Source organism: Geotrypetes seraphini, chromosome 9 (assembly GCF_902459505.1).
Source record: "Geotrypetes seraphini chromosome 9, aGeoSer1.1, whole genome shotgun sequence".
Taxonomy (NCBI): Eukaryota; Metazoa; Chordata; class Amphibia; order Gymnophiona; family Dermophiidae; genus Geotrypetes; species Geotrypetes seraphini.
Window position 1 is genome coordinate 157,461,268 of NC_047092.1, and position 21,328 is coordinate 157,482,595.

General features: G+C 43.2%; 2 protein-coding genes across 5 annotated transcripts in view; one reads left to right on the forward strand and one right to left on the reverse strand.

Annotated features, from left to right (window-relative positions):
* Positions 1-434: 434 nt before the first annotated feature.
* SERP1 (stress associated endoplasmic reticulum protein 1) lies at positions 435-10,923 on the reverse strand. Of its 2 annotated transcripts, none has more exons than XM_033958742.1 (3): positions 10,507-10,923; positions 10,339-10,414; positions 435-651 (listed from the first exon to the last, which is right to left on the reverse strand). In XM_033958742.1, the coding sequence occupies exons 1-3, from the start codon at positions 10,645-10,647 to the stop codon at positions 611-613; spliced, it is 258 nt and encodes an 85-aa protein (XP_033814633.1). In that variant the 5' UTR covers positions 10,648-10,923; the 3' UTR covers positions 435-610. The 2 variants fall into 2 exon arrangements, with proteins under 2 accessions (XP_033814633.1, XP_033814634.1); XM_033958743.1 differs by having other exon boundaries at positions 10,564-10,893.
* Positions 10,924-11,031: 108 nt separating this feature from the next.
* EIF2A (eukaryotic translation initiation factor 2A) overlaps positions 11,032-21,328 on the forward strand; it is a 66,402-nt gene continuing 56,105 nt past the window's right edge. The window contains exon 1 of one of the 3 annotated variants that reach the window (XM_033958741.1): positions 11,032-11,175. Coding sequence is in view for 1 of the 3 variants with exons in the window: in XM_033958739.1 (XP_033814630.1) it covers positions 21,103-21,130 (28 nt within the window). In the remaining 2 variants the exon portion in view is untranslated. Of the gene's footprint in view, positions 11,176-21,011; positions 21,213-21,328 lie in introns of those variants that run through there. The other 2 variants (XM_033958739.1, XM_033958740.1) reach the window with 2 other exon arrangements.

Genomic DNA, 21,328 nt, shown 5'->3' on the forward strand with positions numbered 1-21,328 from the left:
CACAATACAAATTTTTTTTAAAAGTGCTTAAGAGGCCACAAATCCATCCAGAACTTTCAAACAACATAAAATTCAACTTTAGCTGTAATACATGAATAAGATATTTGTTCCACTTTGATAAGCAACAACGTAGCACAATAAGGCACACTTGCACAAAATGCAGAAGTGATTTTTGCTTTTGCCTTGTTTTGTCATACTTAACTGATGAACTGGTTTATGCTGCACATTGGAGAATTACCATGAAATATTCATGGCCGACTACACCAAACATCTGTAGGGTACCTAGACTGAATATAATTTTGATCTATAAAACATGAGTTTACACTTCACTTGTGTTCCCCACCTGCAGACCATCACTCTTTATTGCTTTTTGCATATGGTGCTTTTCAAGGCACTGAGGCACAGGCTAGAAAACTTGGAATGACGTTTGTGAGGAAACCTGGAATGACTTATGTGAAGGAAGATACAGTGAAAGTTGTTCTGGAACAAGCAGGTAATTCAGAATCTGTTGCTAACCAGGTCATATGTCAAAACTCAGGAATGAAAGAGATTTCAAGTTCAAGTTCTGTTTCACAGGAAAATGGAATGATGATCTTCCAAGATAGCAGCTTCACATGCCCATTCTGATACTCTGAATAATTTGGAAAATAGCTGTGGAAGACAAATAAAGTACATGTCATTTTATCAGCTCCTGAATCACTGTGCAGATAACAAATACACAAATATACACAAGTCTTGTGAATTTACTCCCATAATTCCTGATTTCCAGTTTTATCATTAATAAGCTATGGTAAGATACTTTATCCCCTCTTACAAAAGAAAAATGGTGAAAGTTTAAAATTTCTAAATGTATTTATTTTCAAAGTATGTTTCTTTTAAACAGTCAGCTTTGTATACCAATGTGTGCATATGCCATTACAAAAGGACATCTGCTTCACACAATCAGAATTTGGTGAAATATGTTGGCAGATAGCCCAGAAGCTGAGAATTTGTTTTAGAAACAAAATACAGATCTCTAGAGTTTGAAAGCTAGACATGCTAAAGACGCAATGTTCACAGTCCTTGAGGAGAAACCTGCATTGCTGAACACCCCAATGGCCAAAGAGTAGCAGCTTTAAAGTGGTCACAGGCTATCTTCCTTTTCAACCACTAGAGGGTGTGCGATAGCCACTCAATAGCTAAAAAGGTGAATGAAAACTATGTATCTGGCAGAACCAATGAGCCTTCTCTTTCAGAATATGCATCTTCTACACCTAAAAGCAGCTCCTCCAAAATACCTATTAGAATTCTCAGGTCCCTCTCGAACATATGGAAAATTTGGTAAGGACAAGGCACAAAACACAAAAATTACTGGAAACAGACAAATATTTAGGCCCATGGGCATGCTTCCTTTTGGAAAAGTAAACCAAAAACCATTTTTCCCTAGCTTCAACTTATCTGCCTCAAGCTAGGGTCTCTTCTTCTGAAGACATGCACGGGAGAGGACTTCTGGGAAAAGGAGTAGATTGATCTACAGAAATAATGGCCTGGGTGAGATTTTTGGTAAAGAGGCCAATTATATCAGGCATACAAGTTATGGAATTATTTATTTAATCAGAACTTTCTATACCGCTTTTAACTGCAATAACAGAGCAAGGCAGAGTATAGTCTAAACTAGTATAAATGAAAGGAACTACAATTTGCAGACAGGATAGTTACAATCACACTAAGATCCACTCGTCACATAAACAGACATAATAGGATTAGGGGAAGAAGAAAAGGAGAGAATGGAGACAGATCTAGCTGAAGTTGGAGACTAAGCGACCGTCCTCAGTCTGTAAATGCTTGGTCAAACTGCCAAATTTTAAAAACAGCTTTAAAGTTCTTAAGTCTAGGATTTTCTATGAATGGCTAGTGGTAGAGAATTCCATAATGCTACTTTTTATTGAACCCATTCAGTAACAATTTGGCAACTGAATAAGATAGATGTTACAGGGAAATTATATACATCTTGAGTAAAGTAACCGGGCAAAGCTTGAAGAATGGTCTGGAATTTGGCAGCTGAAATTTAATGCTAAGAAATGCAAGGTCATGCATTTGGGCTGCAAAAACCCAAAGGAACAGTACAGTTTAGGGGGTGAAGAACTTATGTGCAAGACAGAAAAGCGGGACTTGGATGTGATTGCATATGATGATCTTAAGATGGCCAAACAGGTTGAAAAGGTGATGGCGAAAGCTAAAAGGATGCTAGGGTGCATAGGGAGAGGTATGGGCAGTAGGAAAAAGGATGCCCCTGTATAAGACTTTGGTGAGACCTCATTTAGAATATTGTGTACAATTCTGGAGGCTGCACCTTCAAAAAGATATAAACAGGATGGAGTAGGCCCAGAGGAAGGCTACTAAAATGGTATGTGGTCTTTGTCATAAGGCATATGGGGACAGACTTAAACATCTCAATCTGTATACTTTGGAGGAAAAAGGCAGCTCATGGAGGTGATGGAGACAAAGACTGTGTCTGAATTCAAGAAAGAGAGAGAGAAAGAAAGAAAGAAAGAGAAAGAGAGAGAGAGACCATTTGGCCTTTATCTGCCATTGTGTTTTTGATACTGAGCTCTGAATGTTCTTTTGATATTTTTGACCCTATATCGGTGTCAGTGCTCAGCGATTCAACTCACACATATTTGGATGTTTCATTGCATATCTAAATTCTGTGGTGTAATTTGATTGGACTCCAGAAAGCGGCTGTTCATTACCAAAATGCAGACCATGTTGATTCCACACCATTAATTTTTGCTGTGCTTTATGGATTGATTTTTTTTCTATTACAAAACAGGACCTCTACTCTAGAACTACTATTGGTATTCAATCCACCAAATGACCCAGCTGTCTTACAACCCTATATGGTTTCTCAATATGAACATTACTGTGATGGACTAGAGCCATGGCTGCTTAAGTGTCCCCCGTGGCAGCAGGAATCAGAAGACCTATTTCCCTTTAACTTTTTTTTTTAAGCTTAGAATGCCTACTGGTAATTTAATAGGTGTCCCATTTTTAGGGTCAGGTATGTGAGACAGCAGAGTGATACAGACTGTTTGAATGAGCCCAGTGGCATAGCGAGAGTGAGATGCACTCGGGGCGGTGGTGGCCCTCCCCACCCCCTCCTGCCACACGCCCCTTCCTTTTCCCCATATCTTTAACATTCCCAGCGCGAGCAGCAACCCCAACCTGCTGTTCGCGCCAGCTCTTCCTCCGATGTCACTTCCTAGGTGCAGGTCCAGGAAGTGAAGTCAGAGGAAGAGCTGATGCTGGCGCGATCAGCAGGTTGGGGTTGCTGCTCGTGCAAGGAACGTTAACGGGAAAGGGCATGCGTGCGCAGTAAAGGGGGTGCGGAGAGGACAGGTGCCAGCGCCCCCACCAAGACATCTGGGGTGAACTGCCCCCCCCTTACTACGCCACTGAATAAGCCAAATTTGTGCACCACTAGACTTAAACAGTAGGCACTTGCAAGAAAAATCATCTATATTCAAAATACTCAATTCTTGATTTGTAGGTGATTTTTAAGACACTTTTTAAAATAAATTTGAAAAAGTGCAATGGGGAAACGCTTCTTTATCACATATGGTGAAACACACCTACTGCTCTTCCACTGCAAACACAGACTGAGAAACACATGCAGGTTAGTCCAAAGTTTGATAATGTTAGAGGATTGACCCCAAGGATTTCTAAGTGTGACCACACTTTAATAGTTTAGTATGCCTCACAGTGTTATTACTTGTATAGCATTACCAGATACAAGCAGTGCTTTACAGAAAAACACACAATAAAACATAGTGACATGGGGTCTTGAGGTTAAGCAATGGGGCTGGTTGCAAGGCTTGAGCCCTCTTGAGAACCTCAGAACTAGAAGAGCCCAAACAGCGTGCACCACTTATCTTGGGGTGCTCACTTTACATTCATCTCCCAAGGCTCAAGAGATAAATTACTTGGCAGCATTTTGCAGGGAGGGGTTATCTTGATTACACCTAGAAGCTGTGAAAGGAGCAATTACCACCCTGAAAGGCCAATTTTAGATAGATCTTTGAGATCGGAATCAAGATATCTAGGTCAGGATGTGATGTATGTGCAGAAGTGCATGTGTAGTTGCCAGCAGGAGGTGAAGTATGGACACTTTCTAATGATTTAAAGTGACAGTACACTTGGCAGTGTCCATACCCACATGTGAGAATATTATGTTTGCTTGTCTTCAGAGAATGCAAATTTAAGTGTGCAAAAATATAGCAGCATCAATGCTGCAACTTCTGCAAAGAGGGTCTGACACTTATAAGTAGATGTGGTAATGTTGCACATTTTCACATATAAGTGCCAGCATTCACGCACAAAGGGGCTAATGCAGAAAACCACATAGTAAAACCATGCATGGATATTTCAGCACACAGATTCTACTGAGAACTTAATTCTGTGCCATACAGAAAGAACATAAGAATAGCCTTACTGGGTCAGACCAATGGTCCATCAAGACCAGTAGCTCATTCTCACGGTGTCCAATCCATGTCACTAATACCTGGCCAAAACCCAAAGAATAGCAACATTCCATGCTACCAATCCAGGGCAAGCAGTGGCTTCCCACATGTCTTTCTCAATAACAGACTATGGACTTTTTCTCCAGGAAAGAGTCCATACCTTTCTTAAAACCAGCTACACTATCTGCTCTTACCACAACCTCTGGCAATGCATTCCAGAGCTTAACTAGTCTCTGAGTGAAAAAGTATTTTCCCCTATTGGTTTTAAAAGTATTTCCCTGTAACTTCATAGAGTGTCCCCTAGTCTTTGTAATTTTTGACGGAGTGGGGAAAAAAAAAATTTGATCCACTTGTACCCATTCTACTTCACTATGGATTTTGTAGACTTCAGTCATATCTCCCCTCAGCCATCTCTTTTCCAAGCTGAAGAGCCCTAACCTTTTTAGTCTTTCCTCATACAAGAGGAGTTCCATCCCCTTTATCAACTTAGCTGCTTTTCTTTGAACCTTTTCTAGTGCCGCTATATCTTTCTTTCAAACGATGCAAAGATAATCCTATAAGATCATCCCTTAAGACTCTCACTAGGATCCTAAATTTAAGTGGGCCCTCAGAGATGCCACCATTATACTCAATTATAGTTTCATAGTATATGGCTTTAAGCATCAGGTCCAATATTTACCAGTGTTATACATGAAATAGATAAAATGAACCATTATCACTTTATCTATTTCATTTATAACATCTGGTCTGGGCTTCCACAATGGTATTTTTAAATAACATCCATGCCCGATTTACAGTACTAACCTTTGCAAATGATCCTTTTAGCATCTTTTTAACAATTTTCCTTATCTTATCATAGCTACCCTTTCAAAAATTAAATGCCTCTACGGTAGATTTCTTTTGCGATGTCACTCTCAGTATCAGCTCAAATTTGATAATGTTATGATCACTGTTTCCCAGCGGATCCAATACAGTTAACCCATGTACTCATGAATTCCACTAAGGACCAAATCTAAAATAGTTCCCCCTTTTAAGCTAAATTATGGAAAGCCCACCCAGCACATGTGCATGAAGGTTTTGTAGTTAAGCACTCCTTGTTATATATGTCTGGACAAAAACAAACATGTTAGCACAAATCAGCATCTATTCAGTCAAGCAAAAAAATTTTACAAGTAAAATTATGAGGTTGATATTTATGCATAAAAGAACAGGTACTATGGTGTGGTTGCTCACACATGCACATGATTTGTTTCTTCCAGTCAGTTAAAGGTGCAGAGGAAGACAAAACTGACAGTTAAATATCAAAAACTGGTATGGAATCCTTTCTGCTAATCCTTCTACACAGCCTTTGGACCTGGCAAAAAAAATTATTGTGCTGTCAATGTGTAAAAAGCCATCGTTTCTGTCTCTGAATTGTCACAGAATACTTGTTACCTCATTACCATATATTTAATGCAATATGCAGCCATGCCTTCTGTGCAATTTAAAACCCATAGTTAACTTCTCTCTGCGACCCCCACAATTAGGCTTTCTGTATCAACCTGATAGTGGGGCCATTTTACAAAGTTTCAAGTTTATTAGGATTTTATATACCGCCTATCAAGGTTATCTAAGCGGTTTTAACAATCAGGTACTCAAGGATTTTCCCTATCTGTCCCGGTGGGCTCACAATCTATCTAATGTACCTGGGGCTATGGAGGATTAAGTGACTTGTCCAGGGTCACAAGGAGCAGCGCGGGGTTTGAACCCACAACCCCAGGGTGCGGAGGCTGTAGATCCAACCCCTGTGCCACACACTCCACAAATTAATCTGTATTAGGAGGGAGGTTATCAATGTGGGTTACCTTTAATATGGGTTATTTTACTGTTAACCTCAGTTATAGCTTTTCAGTGCCATATAAATGCTAAGTAGTAGTTGCATAAAATGGGATATGTTCTAAACTAGAACAGATTAATGGAAAATAACACATCTTAACAGTAGTGTATGTTGGTAACTTCCTCCCTAAGTGCCACAAATTAATGGGTCCTTTTATTAAAGCCGTTAGAGCAGCTCAGTGTGGTACATACTCTCCGATATCTACAGGACCTGTCTGGGCATTGAAGCATTTTCCATGCTGCATAGCATTATTAAAAAAAAAAAAAAAAAAAGGGAGGGTAAATAAACTGCAGCCTCATTAGTTATTATTTATACCTTCAAATTAAAAATATAACAAAAGGTTCTAGCTTAAATGAGCACTTTTTAAAAGTCTGTGTATGCCTCTAAGACAGTGGCGTACTAAGGGGGGGGGGGGGAGGTCCGCCCCGGGTGCAGCCTTAGGGGGGTGCACAGCCGGCACGGTCCCTATCGCGCTCCCACCTTCCCAGCGAGAGCAGCAAACCTCCCTTCAGTAGTGTCGGCTGCTTCGCGGCTTTCTCCTCCCTCTGCCACGTCACTGATGACGTCATCAGTGCCGCTTCACTGGCAGGAGACAGCCGCAAAGTACACTACTAGAGGGAGATTTGCTGCTCTCGCTGGGAGGGTCGGAAAGGTTCACTTGGGGGGGAGAGATAGGAGGGTCAGCGGGGGTTCGGCTGGGAGGGGGAGAAGCGGTCTGCCTCGGTGCTCCAAGGCCTGGCACCATTTCTTTCTTCGGGCAGCAGCAGCAACTTTTACAATTCGCTGCTTTTGCTGGCTTCAGGCCTTCCTCTCTGCCGGGTCCTGCCTACTTCCTGTTTTCATGAAGACAAGACCCGACAGAGAGGAAGGCCTGAAGCGGGCAACAGCAGTGAATTGTGAATGCTGCTGTTGCCCGATGACACCAGGCCTTGGGTGACAGAAGGAGGAAAGGGAGCAGAGGGGGAGAGAATTGGGGAGAGTGTTGCTGTACCCAACTGGAGGGAATGAAAGGAGATGCCAGGGCTTGGAGGGAAGAAGAGACGCCAGGGCATGGAGGAAGGTATGCCAGATCAAGGGAAAAGGAAGGGGGAAAGGAAGGAGGAGATGTCAGAGCATGGAGGGGGAGGGATAGATGGAAGAAAAGGAAAGGAGAGAGATGCCGGGAATCAGGGAAGGGATGATGCCAGACCGTGAGGTGGGAAGGAAAGAAAGGAGAAGAGAGAGATGCCAGAGTATAGGGGAGGGGGTAGTGACAGAGAGAGAAAAACGGAGAGGTGACAGAGTTGAAATCAATCATGTACAAAGGAGAGAAGGGGCATGGGATAGATAGTTTATGGAAGGAGCATGGAAAGAGGGAAGATGCCATATGGAAGAGAGAGAGAGAGGGTGCACACTGGATAGAAAGAGCACAGAGGGAAGTGAATGGAAGGGGCGAGATAGAGGGTGAACAGTAGATGGAAGGGGTAGAGAGAGGGAAACAGACACTGAATGGAAGTGTGGTGGAGAGGAAGGACAGCTGCTGAATGGAAGTGTGAGGGAAAGGGGGAACAGATGCTGGAAGGAAGTGGGGAGGAGAAAGGAAAAAAGGGCATATGCAAGATTGAGGGAAGAGGATAGAGTTAGTTACTGGAAGGGGTAAGGGAAAGAGGTGGCAAGCTATAGGTAGACACAGTGAAAGAGGGAAATTAAGGACTGAATAGTAAAAAAGAATTTAGACAGAGGCAGAAAAAAAATTGAGAAGGAAGACCAGGGAAGAACAGGAGGAAGGGAGCGGAGAGAGATGCCAGAGTAGGGGGGAAGGAGAGGAGACAGATACCAGACCAATGGGGGTGAAAGGAGAGATGGAAGGGGGAGGCATACAGTTTCTGGAAGAGGCATAGGAGGAGAGAAGATGCCATATAGAAGCAGAGAGATGGCAGACAGTAGATGGAAGGAAGAGAGTAACAAGAAGATGAGGAAAGCAGAAACCAGAGAAGACAAAGGTAGAACAAAAATTTTCTATTTATTGCTTTAGGAGACATGTGTCACTGTTTCTGTGGTATTGCATTGTATGCAGAGTCCAGCTTCTTGCTGGTTCAATTTAACCTTTGTCTATGTATTTCTATTTTATCCCCCCTTTTACAAAACTGTGGAGCGTTTTTTAGCGCCAGCCATGGTGGTAGCAGCTCTGATGCTCAGAATTCTATGAGCTGTTACCACCATGGCTAAAATCCACACTGCAGTTTTGTAAAAGGGAGAGGGGTAAGTTTGTGATGACATTCCATAATAGGCGAAGGTGTTCTGTGTGTTCGAAAGACATGGTTTTCTGTTAGGATTGACTGCAGGATTTATCTGTACTAGTCTGGCTTGTTTAGTTTTACAATGGGTGTATTGCTGTTATACTTCTCACTGCATATGTAAGATGCTGCCTTTTCCTAGGTACTCATGTGTAACGTGTGGCTTGTTACTAAAAATCATGTTTTTCGTACAGATGGGGGGGGTGCCAAAAAATGATGGGCCCCGGGTGTCACACATGCTAGGTATGCCACTGCTCTAAGATAGTAGAATTTATTAGCATATAAGTATATTAATGAGGAATAGAGGTATAATTTATTCAGTCTGCCCATAGCATCTCCAAAATCTCTGAATCCCAGCCATCTCCTTTTCGCAACTGTTACCGCAGGTTTCTGAAATTGTTAACACATGGAAATACTAAGGAGGTCATTTATAAATTAAGTCAGAACAACAACAACAAAAAAAGAATAGCGAGGTCCTACATGAATCTACTGACATACCAGTGAAAAATACAAGTAAAATGTTTTTTAGTTACAAAAAAAGACAGATTCCTAGGAACAAAAAAAAAAAAAAAAGAGAATGCAATAAGATTGAAATACCACAAACAGAACAGATGTCCTAACGATGAATCCAATAAAAACATCAAGAGAAAGGACAGAAAGATGCTTCAACTTTTGACACTATAACAAGATTGGATTCACTGATTTAAATACAACTTCTTATGACAGTGTTAAAGTAGTTTACACTAAAAACATTAAATCATTGACATCTCTGACATCATTGACATCTCTGTTCATTGTTCATGCAGCTTTGTGAACCACACTTGTTATTCACTGTATTTACTTGTATTTGTTAAAATTAATAAACAAATTGAACTAAAAAACCAACATTACATTGAATTTCTAATACGATATAAGATTGTTAATTCTTAATAAATAATAACCCTTCACACTGCAAATGGCCTCTCTATTTGACAGAAAACAGCAAATGTGACTGGAGAGCACAAGAGCAAAGACAGCAACCAATTCGTTTCATCCCTACCAAACAGCTGCTACAGGACAAGAAATGAATCCTATAAACCTGCTGGAAACTGTGTTTACCTATGCAGCTGCAAAGTGCAACCCGATCACCCATTTATGTAATCATTTTAATCCAGTTATCAGTGGAGGAGGAAATAATTCACTGCAAATTTTGATTCACCGTCCTTACTTAGAAAAACAAGTCCCAATAGTTTTCTAATCCTCGATGCAATATGCGCAGTTGGGAAACTGCCATAAGAAAACGAGCCACCGTTTAAAGCGGCTCAGGTGCGCATAGACTTGCCACTGGCGTGAAAGGCCGAGTGCACCAACCGGGGACATGCACGGAAGGTCACTCACTATCTGCAGCGGATTCTGGGAGGCTAGGACACGTCAGATTAGAAGCAGGGATCCCAGGTATCCGCTGTGTCATGCAAGTGCCTCACTCTCTCGCCCCCCACACCCCAGGAAACACCACCTGCAGAGGTAACAGCCGGAGCAGCACGGTTCAGATCTCTGCTGCTCCCCCTCCCCCCCCCCCCCGGGAGATCCACGTCAGATTTAGGGGCTGGAGCGGCGGCTCTCACAGCTGGTGTTCGATTGAACTGCTCCCACGAGATTCATGTCAGCTTCGAGACTGATGGACCCGACCCCCCCCCCCCCCACTCACCGGATCCACAGACGACAAAGATGAAGAGCGCCAACAACCACGGACCAACCGAAGACTTCTCCTCCTGCGCATTCCTCTGTGGGGGGAAAACAACAACACATAAACCCATCAGTTCATCCCCCTCAGACCCGTGTAAGCGTCGTCGCCCCCCCTCGCACTGACAGCTACCGGAGGAACTGTACTCGGAACGGGCCCGGCCCCCAGCTGCCGTCTGGGCTCTCTCACCGAGGTCTTGGCCACGTTGCCCCGCTGCGTGATGTTCTTGCTGTGCTTCTCGTTGGCCATTCGGATTCTCTGCTTCGCCACCATTGTCCGCCGGTCTCTGCCGAGCTACGCTTTGACCTGTGAAAGGAGGAGCTGAGGAGGGGGGGGGCGGGTCTAACAGGTGTGTCGGCTCGGGAGCAACTCTGCGCCACTCTCTGTAACCGGAAGGGGTGCGGGTCGGTCACTCACGGCTCCCAGGTCGTGGCACAGTAAACAGAAGTGAGCGCTCCGAGCTGCCAGCGTAGGCACTCCACCAGCTCCGCCCACTCCGGAAAGATGTCACAGGCCGCGCTTAAGCTCGGCCGCGAGCTAGGCTGACGCCTCTGTGATGTCATCGTCCCGTTCCCGCATGGAGAAGTGCCACGCGCAGTGTTGGGCGGGGTTTGTTGGCGTTGAGAGCGTCGTAACGAGGCGCTCGCTGATAGTAGGCGCAGTTGGAAGCGTCTAACGCCATGTGAAATCTCAAAAAACTGCTCTTATTCTAGAGAGGTGAAAACATTTCTTAAATGTGGATACGGCTAAACAGCAGAAGCAAATCCTACCGCAATTAATACAATAGCAGGTACCAAAACGGTATGTTTTACTAGGGGTCCTTTTGCTGACAATGTAAGAACATAAGAATAGCCATGCTGGGTCAGACCAATGGTCCATAGCCCAGTATCTCTGTTTCCACAGTGGTCAATTCAGGTCACAAGTACCTGGCAGAAGCTTCTACAAATAGTAGAAACATTCCATGGTACCAATCCCAGGGCAAGCAGTGGCTTCCCCAATGCATGGACTTTTTTTCCAACCCTGCTATACTAACAGCTGTTACCACATTCTCTGGCAATGAGTTCCAGATTTAATTTCTTCCCGTTTACTTTATTACCTTTCCATTCAACTTCATTGATTGTCCCCTAGTCTTTGAAATTTTTGTATGAGGAAAACTTGTCATTTTTACCTATTCTACACCATGCAGGATTTTATAGACCTCAAATCATTTCCCCTTCAGCTGTCTCTTTTCTAAACTTAAAAGCTCTTTAGCCTTTCCTCATATGAGAGACATTCCATTCCCTTAATCATTTTGGCTGCTCTTTGAACCTTTATTAATTCTGCTATTTATTGAGATGAACATAAGAATTGCCACTGCTGGGTCAGACCAGTGGTGCATTGTGCCCAGTAGTCCGCTCCTGCGTTGCCCCCAGGTCAAAGACCAGCGCCCTAACCGAGACAAGCCCCACCCGCGCACGCTCTAGTTCTGCAGGAACTTGTCTAACTTTGTCTTGAATCCCTGGAGGGTGTTTTCCCCTACAACAGCCTTCGGAAGAGCGTTCCAGTTTGTCACCACTTTCTGGGTGAAGAAGAACTTCCTTACGTTTGTACAGAATCTATTCCCTTTTAACTTTAGAGAGTGCCCTCTCGTTCTCCCTACCTTGGAGAGGGTGAACAACCTGTCTTTATCTACTAAGTCTATTCCCTTCATTATCTTGAAGGTTTCAATCATGTCCCCTCTCAGTCTCCTCTTTTCAAGGGAGAAGAGGCCCAGTTTCTCTAATCTCTCACTGTATGACAACTCCTGCAGCCCCTTAACCATTTTAATCGCATTCAATTTTGGTGCTGTAATACTCAATGTGAGGTTGCACCATGGAGAGATACAGAGGCATTATAATACTTAGGCCTCTTTTTACAAAATTGCGATAGCAGTTTCTAGCATGGGGAGCCATGCTGAATGGCCAGCATTGCTCCCGACGCTCATAGAGTTCCTATGAGCAACGGGAGCAACGCGGGCCATTCAGCGCGACTCTTTGCGCTAGAAACTGCTATTGCAGTTTCATAAAAGAGGGGGGTTAGTCTTATTTAGCATCTTGTTTGCTTTTCTTGCTGCAGTCACACTGGGTGGAATATTTCAGTGTATTGTCTATAATGACACCTAAATCTTTTTTTGGGTGCTGATGCCTAAGGTGGATCCTTCTAGCCTTCTATGATTTGTATCATCAAGTTTGCAGATGACACAAAGCTATGCCGGGCAATCAGGTCACAAAAAGACAGCGAGGAACTCCAGAGAGATTTGAAACAACTTGAAAGATGGGCAGAAATGTGGCAGATGAGTTTTAATGTAGAAAAATGCAAAGTGATGCACCTGGGCAGCAAAAACAAGGAGCATGAGTATAAACTGTTAGGTATAACATTGGGGAAGAGCCAACAAGAAAGAGACCTGGGGGTACTGATAGACAGGACCCTGAAGCCGTCGGCTCAATGTGCAGCGGCGGCAAAGAAAGCTAACAGGATGTTAGGCATGATAAAGAAGGGAATCATGAGTAGATAAAGGGAAGTCATAATGCCGCTTTGTAGAGCAATGGTCAGACCACACTTGGAATACTGTGTCCAACACTGGTCTCCATACCTGAAGAAGGATATAACACTGCTGGAGAGGGTGCATAGGTGAGCGACGAAGCTAGTAAAAGGTATGGAGAACTTGAGCGTCAAAGACCGCCTCAGAAAACTGGGATTATTCACCCTTGAGAAAAGAAGACTGAGAAGGGATCTGATAGAGACTTTTAAATTACTAAAAGGAATCGACAAAATGGAGCAAGCTCACTCACCAGCAGGGGGAAAGGATGGTGAACAAGAAACAGCGTTATTCACATTGGCAAATGTGACTCAGACTCGGACCAGAGGTCATGGCCTGAAGCTGAGAGGCGACACGGCCAGGACAAATGTCAGAAAGTTCTGCTTCACATAGCGAGTGGTGAACGCCTGGAACTCTCTCCCAGAAGAGATGGTGGAGGAAACCACCATTCTAGGATTTAAGGGAAAATTGGACGCACATCTTCTTGCAGGACACATTGAGGGATACGATTGACTAAGGTATTCGCCAGAGTACGCCTGGCTGAGCCTCCGCGTGTGCGGATCACCGGACTAGATGGACACCAGGTCTGATCCGGTGTAGGCATTTCTTATGTTCTTATGTTCTTCACCTTACATTTGTCTGGATAAAGTTTTGTCTGCAATTTAGATGCCTGATTTCTGATTTCCTAGGGTCTTCCTGCAATCTTTCACTGTCCACATGTGTTTTAACAACTTTGCATAGTTTAGTTTCATCTGCAAATTTAATCACCTCACTTGTTCTGATTTTCTGATCATTTATAAATTTTAAATAACACCAATCCCAGTACAGATCCTTATGGCATTCCACTATTCACCCTACTCCATTGAGAAAAACAGCTATTTAACCCTGCCTTCTGCACACTAACAATTCGTGCATGCTAAATGCTAAGAAACTCATTTTATCCCTATGGGTATCTTAGCATTTAGCACATACTAATTTGGTTAGCATAGCTTAATAAAAGGACCTATGTACACATAAAAATGTACAGGTGGACAGGCTAATACAAATTAAAAGAATCCAGGAAAATTAATATCGGCCCCAAAGTATCTAGTATGAACACTTCAAAAATTACATGGTAAAAAAAAATGAATAGCTGTTATCCTGAGTAATAAACATGTTTTTCAGGTGTTTTTTTTCCTTATAGGTTTGGGCTTTTTTAAGCATTTTGTGCTGTGGTACCTCAAAGATAGAGGTGTGCATAGGTACAGGAACAATGGGTAATCTGCAACAGTGAATGGGGATAGGGACAAAAGTGAATGGGAATAGGAGGGAATGGGAACCAGATTATATGTCCCTGTGCACACCTTGATTCAGAAACTTGACACTAACATCTCAGCTTAAAAAAACATTTAAAGAGGAGCTTAGCTTGAAAACTGATACATTTCAATACAATTGGTGACAAGGGAGAACACTAAAACTGGTGAGAATAGCAGTTGATGTCTTTAAAGCATTTTGGCAGAATATAGTATGCACAGAACAAGTGTCTCATCACGTGATTTCAAAATGAGGTCTGGATAGGTTATGCAGGTCATAATCTCGGTCTCGTACACTCATGAATTTCAGCCATCAAAAACTGAAGTTGAACTTCAGCAGTATTGCTTTCAAAATTGTTAAAAAGAAGGGTGAAGCAATGCCATAAACCAGGGGTGCCCAAAAGGTCGATTGCGATCGACCAGTAGATCGCGAAGGCAATGCGAGTTGATCGCGGAGCCCATCCCGGGCTCTGTGATAGACTCGTGTTGCCTTTGCATTCTACCTGCATCCCGACGCCGTAAACAGGATGCACAGAAGCTCCTGGCCGAGCAGCCTTCCTCTCCCTGATGTCAATTCTGACGTCGGAGAGGAAGTTCCAGGCCAGCCAGTCGCTGCCTGGCTGGCCTGGAACTTCCTCTCCAACGTCAGAATTGACGTCTGGGAGAAGAAGGCTGGTCGGCCCGGCGCTTCTGTGTCGGGAAGCAGGGAGAGCTTGGGGCGGCGGTGGCTTGGGGGCCTGTTCCCCGATGGCGGTGGCAGTAGCTTGGGGGAGGGCAGGGAGCCAGAAAGAAGGGAAACAGACAGAAAGAAAGGGGACAGGCAGGGAGACAGAAAGAAAGAAGGGAGACAGAAAGAAAGAAGAGGGTCAGGGAGAAAGAAAGAAAGGGGAGGGGGCAGGGAGAGAGGAAGAAAAAGTTGGGGGAGGGAATGAGGTCTGGAGGAGAGGAAGCATACAGTAGGCTGAAAGAAGGGAAGAAATATTGGATGCACAGTCAGAAAAAGAAAGTGCAACCAGAGACTCATGAAATCACCAGACAACAAAGGTAGGAAAATTGATTTTATTTTAAATTTAGTGATCAAAATGTTTTGAAAATTAATAGCTGCTGTCTATATTTTGCACTATGGCCCCCTTTTACTAAACCGCAATAGCGGTTTTTAGCGCAGGGAGCCTATGAGTGTCGAGAGCAGCGCAGGGCATTCGGTGCAGCTCCTTGCACTAAAAACTGCTATTGCGGTTTAGTAAAAAGGGAGGGGCGTATATTTGTCTATTTTTGTATAGTTGTTACTGAGGTGACATTGCACAGAGTCATCTGCCTTGACCTCTTTGAAAAAACCCTGAATATAAATGATAATTAACATTTATGTGTGCTTTGTGGTTTTTTTATTTTATTTTTGTTGGTAGATCATTTTGACTTGGTCAATTTAAAAGTAGTTTGCAAGCCCAAAAAATGTGGGCATCCCTGCCATAAACAGACTGTGAACATGGATAGCAGATCAAACTGTAGCTGAGGTGCAGTCAATTGCTGAACCAGCAACAAAATATCTAAAATGAGAAAACTTGGAAGGAGATTTTTTTTTGGAGACATATGAAAGAGTCAGGAAACAGATTTTATGACTGAAGTGATACGCACTTATCGAGCTTGAACAAGGAATTCTACTTGTCTCTTACTACCTACTGACAACAGAATTCCTGTGTCTGGCCAAAACTAATACACGTGGCCTGCTCCCCGCTTGCAACTCCTGTCACCAGTACATCATCAGAATGTACTTTTCGCTTTCAGGACGAATAGTTGAGGAATGTAGAACAGAACTAAGCTCTCTAGATCAGTGGAGGCAGTGCATGCAAATCTCTGTTATGAATATTTATGTTGATATCCTGAAAACCTGACTGGCTGGGGGTCCCTCAGGACAGGTTTGAGAAACATTGCTCTAGCTGGTTTAATATTTTTACATAGTTTAAAATGATTGTTTTCTCTCACAGTCCGTGCTAATAAATAATGTTTTTCTTGCATATTTAATAAAGCTATGCCTTTTGTTTTGTAATACATTTTAACAAGTTATAGGAATTGTAATACATTTTAACAAGTTATAGGATGCATTTTTTTGTTTTGCTTGAATTTACAAGATCTTTTATATGTGGGTTGGGTATAGGGATGAGGCAGAACTGGGGGAGGGGGATTGGGGATGGTACGTTGAGTAGGGATGGTGTGTATCTATCAAAGAAGGGAAAAAGTGTCTTCAACAGCAGACTGGTCAACCTACTGAAGACAGCTTTAAACTAGAATCATTGGGGCAAGAAGATCAAAGCCCTCAGGTAAGTGAATCACAAATAGGAAAAGGGGGCAATGTCTGGAAAGCAGCATATACTAATGCTCAAAGTATGGGAACAAAGTTTTGGATGTAGAGGCTATGATGGAAGAGACTAACCCTGTTTTACTAAGGTGCACTAAGCATTTTAGCGCGCATTTAGTGCGTGCTAAAGTATCCATAGACTAACATGCACATGTTAGCGTGTGGTTAGTGCGCACTAATATTTAGAGCGCGCTAAAAAGCATAGCGCACCTTAGAAAAGGAGCCCTAAGTTGAATTTAGTGTCAATCACAGAGATGTGGTTCAGGGAGAACCATGACTGGGATATAGTTATACTGGTCTATAATCTGTTCAGGAAAGACAGGGTAGGAAGAAAAGGAGGGGGAGTTCCATTATATATGTTAAAGATCATATTAAAGCCACACAATTGTAGGGTAAAGTACTTTGGGTCAAACTGTAAAGAAGGAATGGAAAATATACTTACATTGGTGTGATATACAGGCCTCCTTCACAGAAAAAGTAGACCGGTATTTAATAGTAGACATTCAGAATATAGCTGTAAAAGGGGAAGTACTACTAATAGGTGGTTTTAACATGCCAGATGTTGATTGGAGTATTCCTATTGTGGGGTCTTGATCTAATTTTCTGGTCACCCAATCAAAAAATTCAATCAGATTCATTTGGCATGATTTACGTTTAGTAAAGCCATGTTGCCTCAGATTAACCCATTAGATTCTAGGAATTTCACTATCTTTTCTTTCAGCAACGCTTCCATTATTGTTCCAATAACTGAAGTGAGGCATAGCGGTCTGTAGTTTCCTGCTTCATCTCTGCGACCACTTTTGTGAATAGGAACCACATCTGCTCTTCTCCAATCCCCAGGAACCACAATAGGACCCACCAGAACCTCTCTGAGCTACCTCAGTATCTTGGGTTGGATACCATTGCTTTGTCCACCTTCAATTTTTCAAGTTATTCATAAACATTTTCTTTCGTAAATCTGTTTTGAATGTTTGGCTTTACATTTGCTTCACAGTGGTCAAAAATAGTAAAATTTCTTCAGCAATTAGTACAAGATCATCCCTTCACTTGTGGAGATAGAGAATACTGAAGTACCAGTGAGCAGACCATCATATTAGAGAATGACACGAAGATCCCACCACCCCACCAAGACTCCAAAAGACAGCCTTGGTGGTCTGGGGAGGGTCAGCTCAGAACCCACCCAGTCCCTCCCCCCATACCTCATTGTAGAAGCTGGCAAGAGGGATGCTCGCCTCTTTGAAATGGCAGGTCTTCCCCTTCCTGGTGCATGCTGGGATGCACCAGGGAGGAGCCTAAGGCCCTGATTGGTCTGGATACCTTAAGCCCCTCCTATGGGAGGGGCCTTAGGTATTTGGGCCATTTAGGGCCTTAGGCCACCTTCCTGGCGCATCTTGGGCTTGCTTTTTTTTTTTTAAATGGGGCAGATATTGTGGTGTGTAACACATGCACAACATCTGTACCCATTTAAAAAAAAGTATGGTATGTTATATTCATTTCAGGGCTGAACTTGGGGTAGGACAGGTAAGCGACTGGTCTTGACTAGTCACTTTTTTTGGATCACTAAAAGCAATCACTTTTTTTGTGCATTGGGAAACCATGTTAGAGAATCAATCGCTCTGCTAGTATACATGACATTTCAATATTAATGACCTTATTTGCATTACCGGATCAGAGATTGATCAATTGTGCACAAAACCACACAGTGAGCTGTTTTGTGCATCAGGTTGACAAATCTGATCGTTGTCAATCGTTGACTTTAGTGAATCTGACCCTCTGTCCCCTACCCCACTTCCCTGACACTCGGATCAGAAGCCTGTACATTGCCCCGCAGTTTTGTTTCTGTTTTGTGATTACAACATGTCAGACTTGAAATGTGTATCCTGACAGAGCTGGTGTTTGACAGCAAGCGTGAACTAGGACCTAAGAGAGGAAAAGTCTTTTTTATTTATTTTGTTTACATCACAGAGCCGGCATGGGGTTGGAGAGGTTGTAACCCTATACTTCTACTAGGACTAAGGGGTTCTTTTATTAAGGGGCACATTTAGCGTGCACTAAATCGGTTAGCGTACCTTAATATAAGGACCCTAAGTATTTTAATTAAAAAATTTGGCCCGCAACTTAGCCTGTGTTTTAGATTTCGGCCCCTTATGTGATTGAGTTTGACACCCCTGATCTAAGGACTCTACTCAAGATGCATAAAGGAAATTAACCTTTCTCCTTTCCCCTGGGCCTCTTATACTTTCTGGCTCCCTGACTTCTTTTCATGTTGCTTCTCCCTAAGGAAGAGTTACTTATATTAAGGTGGCTCTGGCATTATGAGTATCCAACAGGGGGGGTGGTAGTGTTCTATAGACTCCCTCTCTTATCCTCTTAAGCAGGGATCTCAAAGTCCCACCATCCAGTTGGGTTTTCAGGATTTCCCCAATGAATATGCATGAGATCTATGTGCATGCACTGCTTTCAATGCATATTCATTGGGGAAATCCTGAAAACTTGACTGGATTGTGGCCCTCAATGAGGGACTTTGAGATCCCTGCTCTTAAGGACTGTGAGAGATCTCGGGATCTAGCTAAGTACTTGGGACCTGGGTGGGCTACTGTTGGAAACAGGATGCTGGGCTTGATGGACCTTTGGTCTGTCCCAGTATGGCAATTCTTAAAGATCCTTGAAGACCGGAGAAGTGCCACAGGATTGGAGAAAGACTGATGTGGTCCTTCTCAAAGGCAGTAACAGAGATGTGGGAATCTACAAATCAGTGATCATTATTTCACTGGTGGGAAAACTGATGCAGATGCTGCTGAAGGAAAGGAGTTAACTTTCTACAATGGAATGGGATGATTCCTCATGTCCGTTTCATCGCAGATGCAATGAATTGTCCCTTTACAGGAAGGCAGGGCTTCAGGCTGCAAGCCGAGTGACAAGAAAGCTCTGGCAGTAGCTTCTCCCCCAAAGGCCCGGGCTCCCTACCAGCCACCACAGCAAAAACACCCCAGGCCCCTCTCTGGTACCTGGGCCCCCCGCCAGCAAAGATGCAATGCAGCACCACCGGTGGCAGCTTCTTCCCCCAGGCCTGGGCTCCCTACCAGCCACTGCCACCTGTTCCTCGGCCTCACCTTGTGGCCTGTTGCTCTGGGCCTGTGGTGAGGGTGTGTGGAAAGGCATCGCCCCCCCCCCCCAAAAAAAAAGCAACAACAAAAAAACCCATGCTGAATCAGATTCATTGCCTCGATGAAACAGCCACATTCAATTGTCCTATAGACCCTTTCTACAATCCCTTGAATTACAAAATCCAAGGCAACATGGCTTTACCAAAGGCAAATCATGCCAAATAAATCTGTGATTTCTTTAACTGGGTGACCAAAGAACCGAACTGAGGGCATGCGCTGGATGTGGTGCTCTTAAAAATCCTTTGATACTGTTCATAGGAGACTTGTGAATAAACTGAGCAGCTTAAAGATGGAATCTGAAGTGGTAAATTGGATCAGAAATTGATCGACTCCCTGCATTGCTTGAATTGGCATACACAGTATTCTGAATGCCCTACAACGTACCAAATTTTGTGGTCACATCAGATAGGACCCCAGAAGAAGATCTTTGTGATCGAACACGGACTGTGTCGAGGACATATCACATTTTTACTGTTTATTATTAGATTGTTTTATTGACATGCACCATTTATTGTGAAGACTTTTCAATAAACTATTGCATCAAGATAATCGATTCTGCAGTTTTCGTCCTTTGTGCTGGTAAATTGGATCAGAAATTGATCCACTCGAAAGAAAGTATGAGCAGTGGAGTACCTCAAGGATCCATCCTGGAGCCAATTCTGTTCAATATATTCTGTGAGCAATATTGCCAAAGAGTTTAGATTGTAAGCTCTTTCAGGGACTGTTTCTTTCTTCTTTCAGACTCTACAGTGCAGCGTACATCTGGTCGCTATGGAAATAATTAATAGTAGTAGTAGAAAAAAACAACCCGAAAAAGGTTACTGTACTATGTGCAAGTCTGATGAGTTTGGAATATTGTGTACAATTCTGGACTGCACCTTTTAAAGTATATAAACAGAGGACAGTTACTAAAGTGGTCAGTGGTAGCCAAAAGCCCAGGAAAGAGCCAGCTTCAGTTTCTAACAGATCCTTCACTGGGATCTTAACTAAGAATGAAAAGTCCGACTTCTAATGCGATTTCGCAGCAAATCCTTGAAGGCTGGGCAGGAATCTGTAGTCATTCTCCGTGCACTAGACAGGAAACAACGTTTCTCAAGACCAGCAAGTCCCAACCCTACATCATTTTTTTTTTTTTTTCTGTCATTGACAAATGCGGAACAAGGTAAAAACCAAGATCTCCGGGATTGGTGCAACAATATCGCACGCCGAGCAACGCAAAGGAGCATTGCAACTTCGGCGTAGGAATCTTTCCACATCGACAGGTCGTGCGTCACCTTAGTGGCTACGTACGGTATTTCTTTCTAGGCTTCACTGGTGAACTTTGACCCCGCTGTGCGGGGAAAGTCTTTCCGGTCCAAGATGGCGCCTCGCACACCGCTTATGGCAGGTGGGTTGTGTAACTTTGGAAGCGATCGAGCCTCCGAAAGCGTTTCAGAAATGAGCAGTTTAAATCACATTAAAGTTGCAATGTAAGCGATATAAGTAGATGTAACTTGCTTAATATGTAAATTAGACATTTTTCCCTATGATATGAATAGGCTAACAATTTCTGGTTTGACAGCTTTTGTGTGGTGAATGGTAAAGC

What these genes read in the sequence shown, in the direction of transcription:
- SERP1 (XM_033958742.1), bottom strand. Translation starts at nt 10,647, where the DNA reads ATGGTGGCGAAGCAGAGAATCCGAATGGCCAACGAGAAGCACAGCAAG. An exon ending in TTCCGAGTACAGTTCCTCCG is followed by an intron (nt 10,415 to 10,506) that starts GTAGCTGTCAGT and finishes TTCCCCCCACAG; the next exon opens with AGGAATGCGCAGGAGGAGAA. An exon ending in CTTTGTCGTCTGTGGATCCG is followed by an intron (nt 652 to 10,338) that starts GTGAGTGGGGGG and finishes TGTCTTCCACAG; the next exon opens with CTATTTTCCAAATTATTCAG.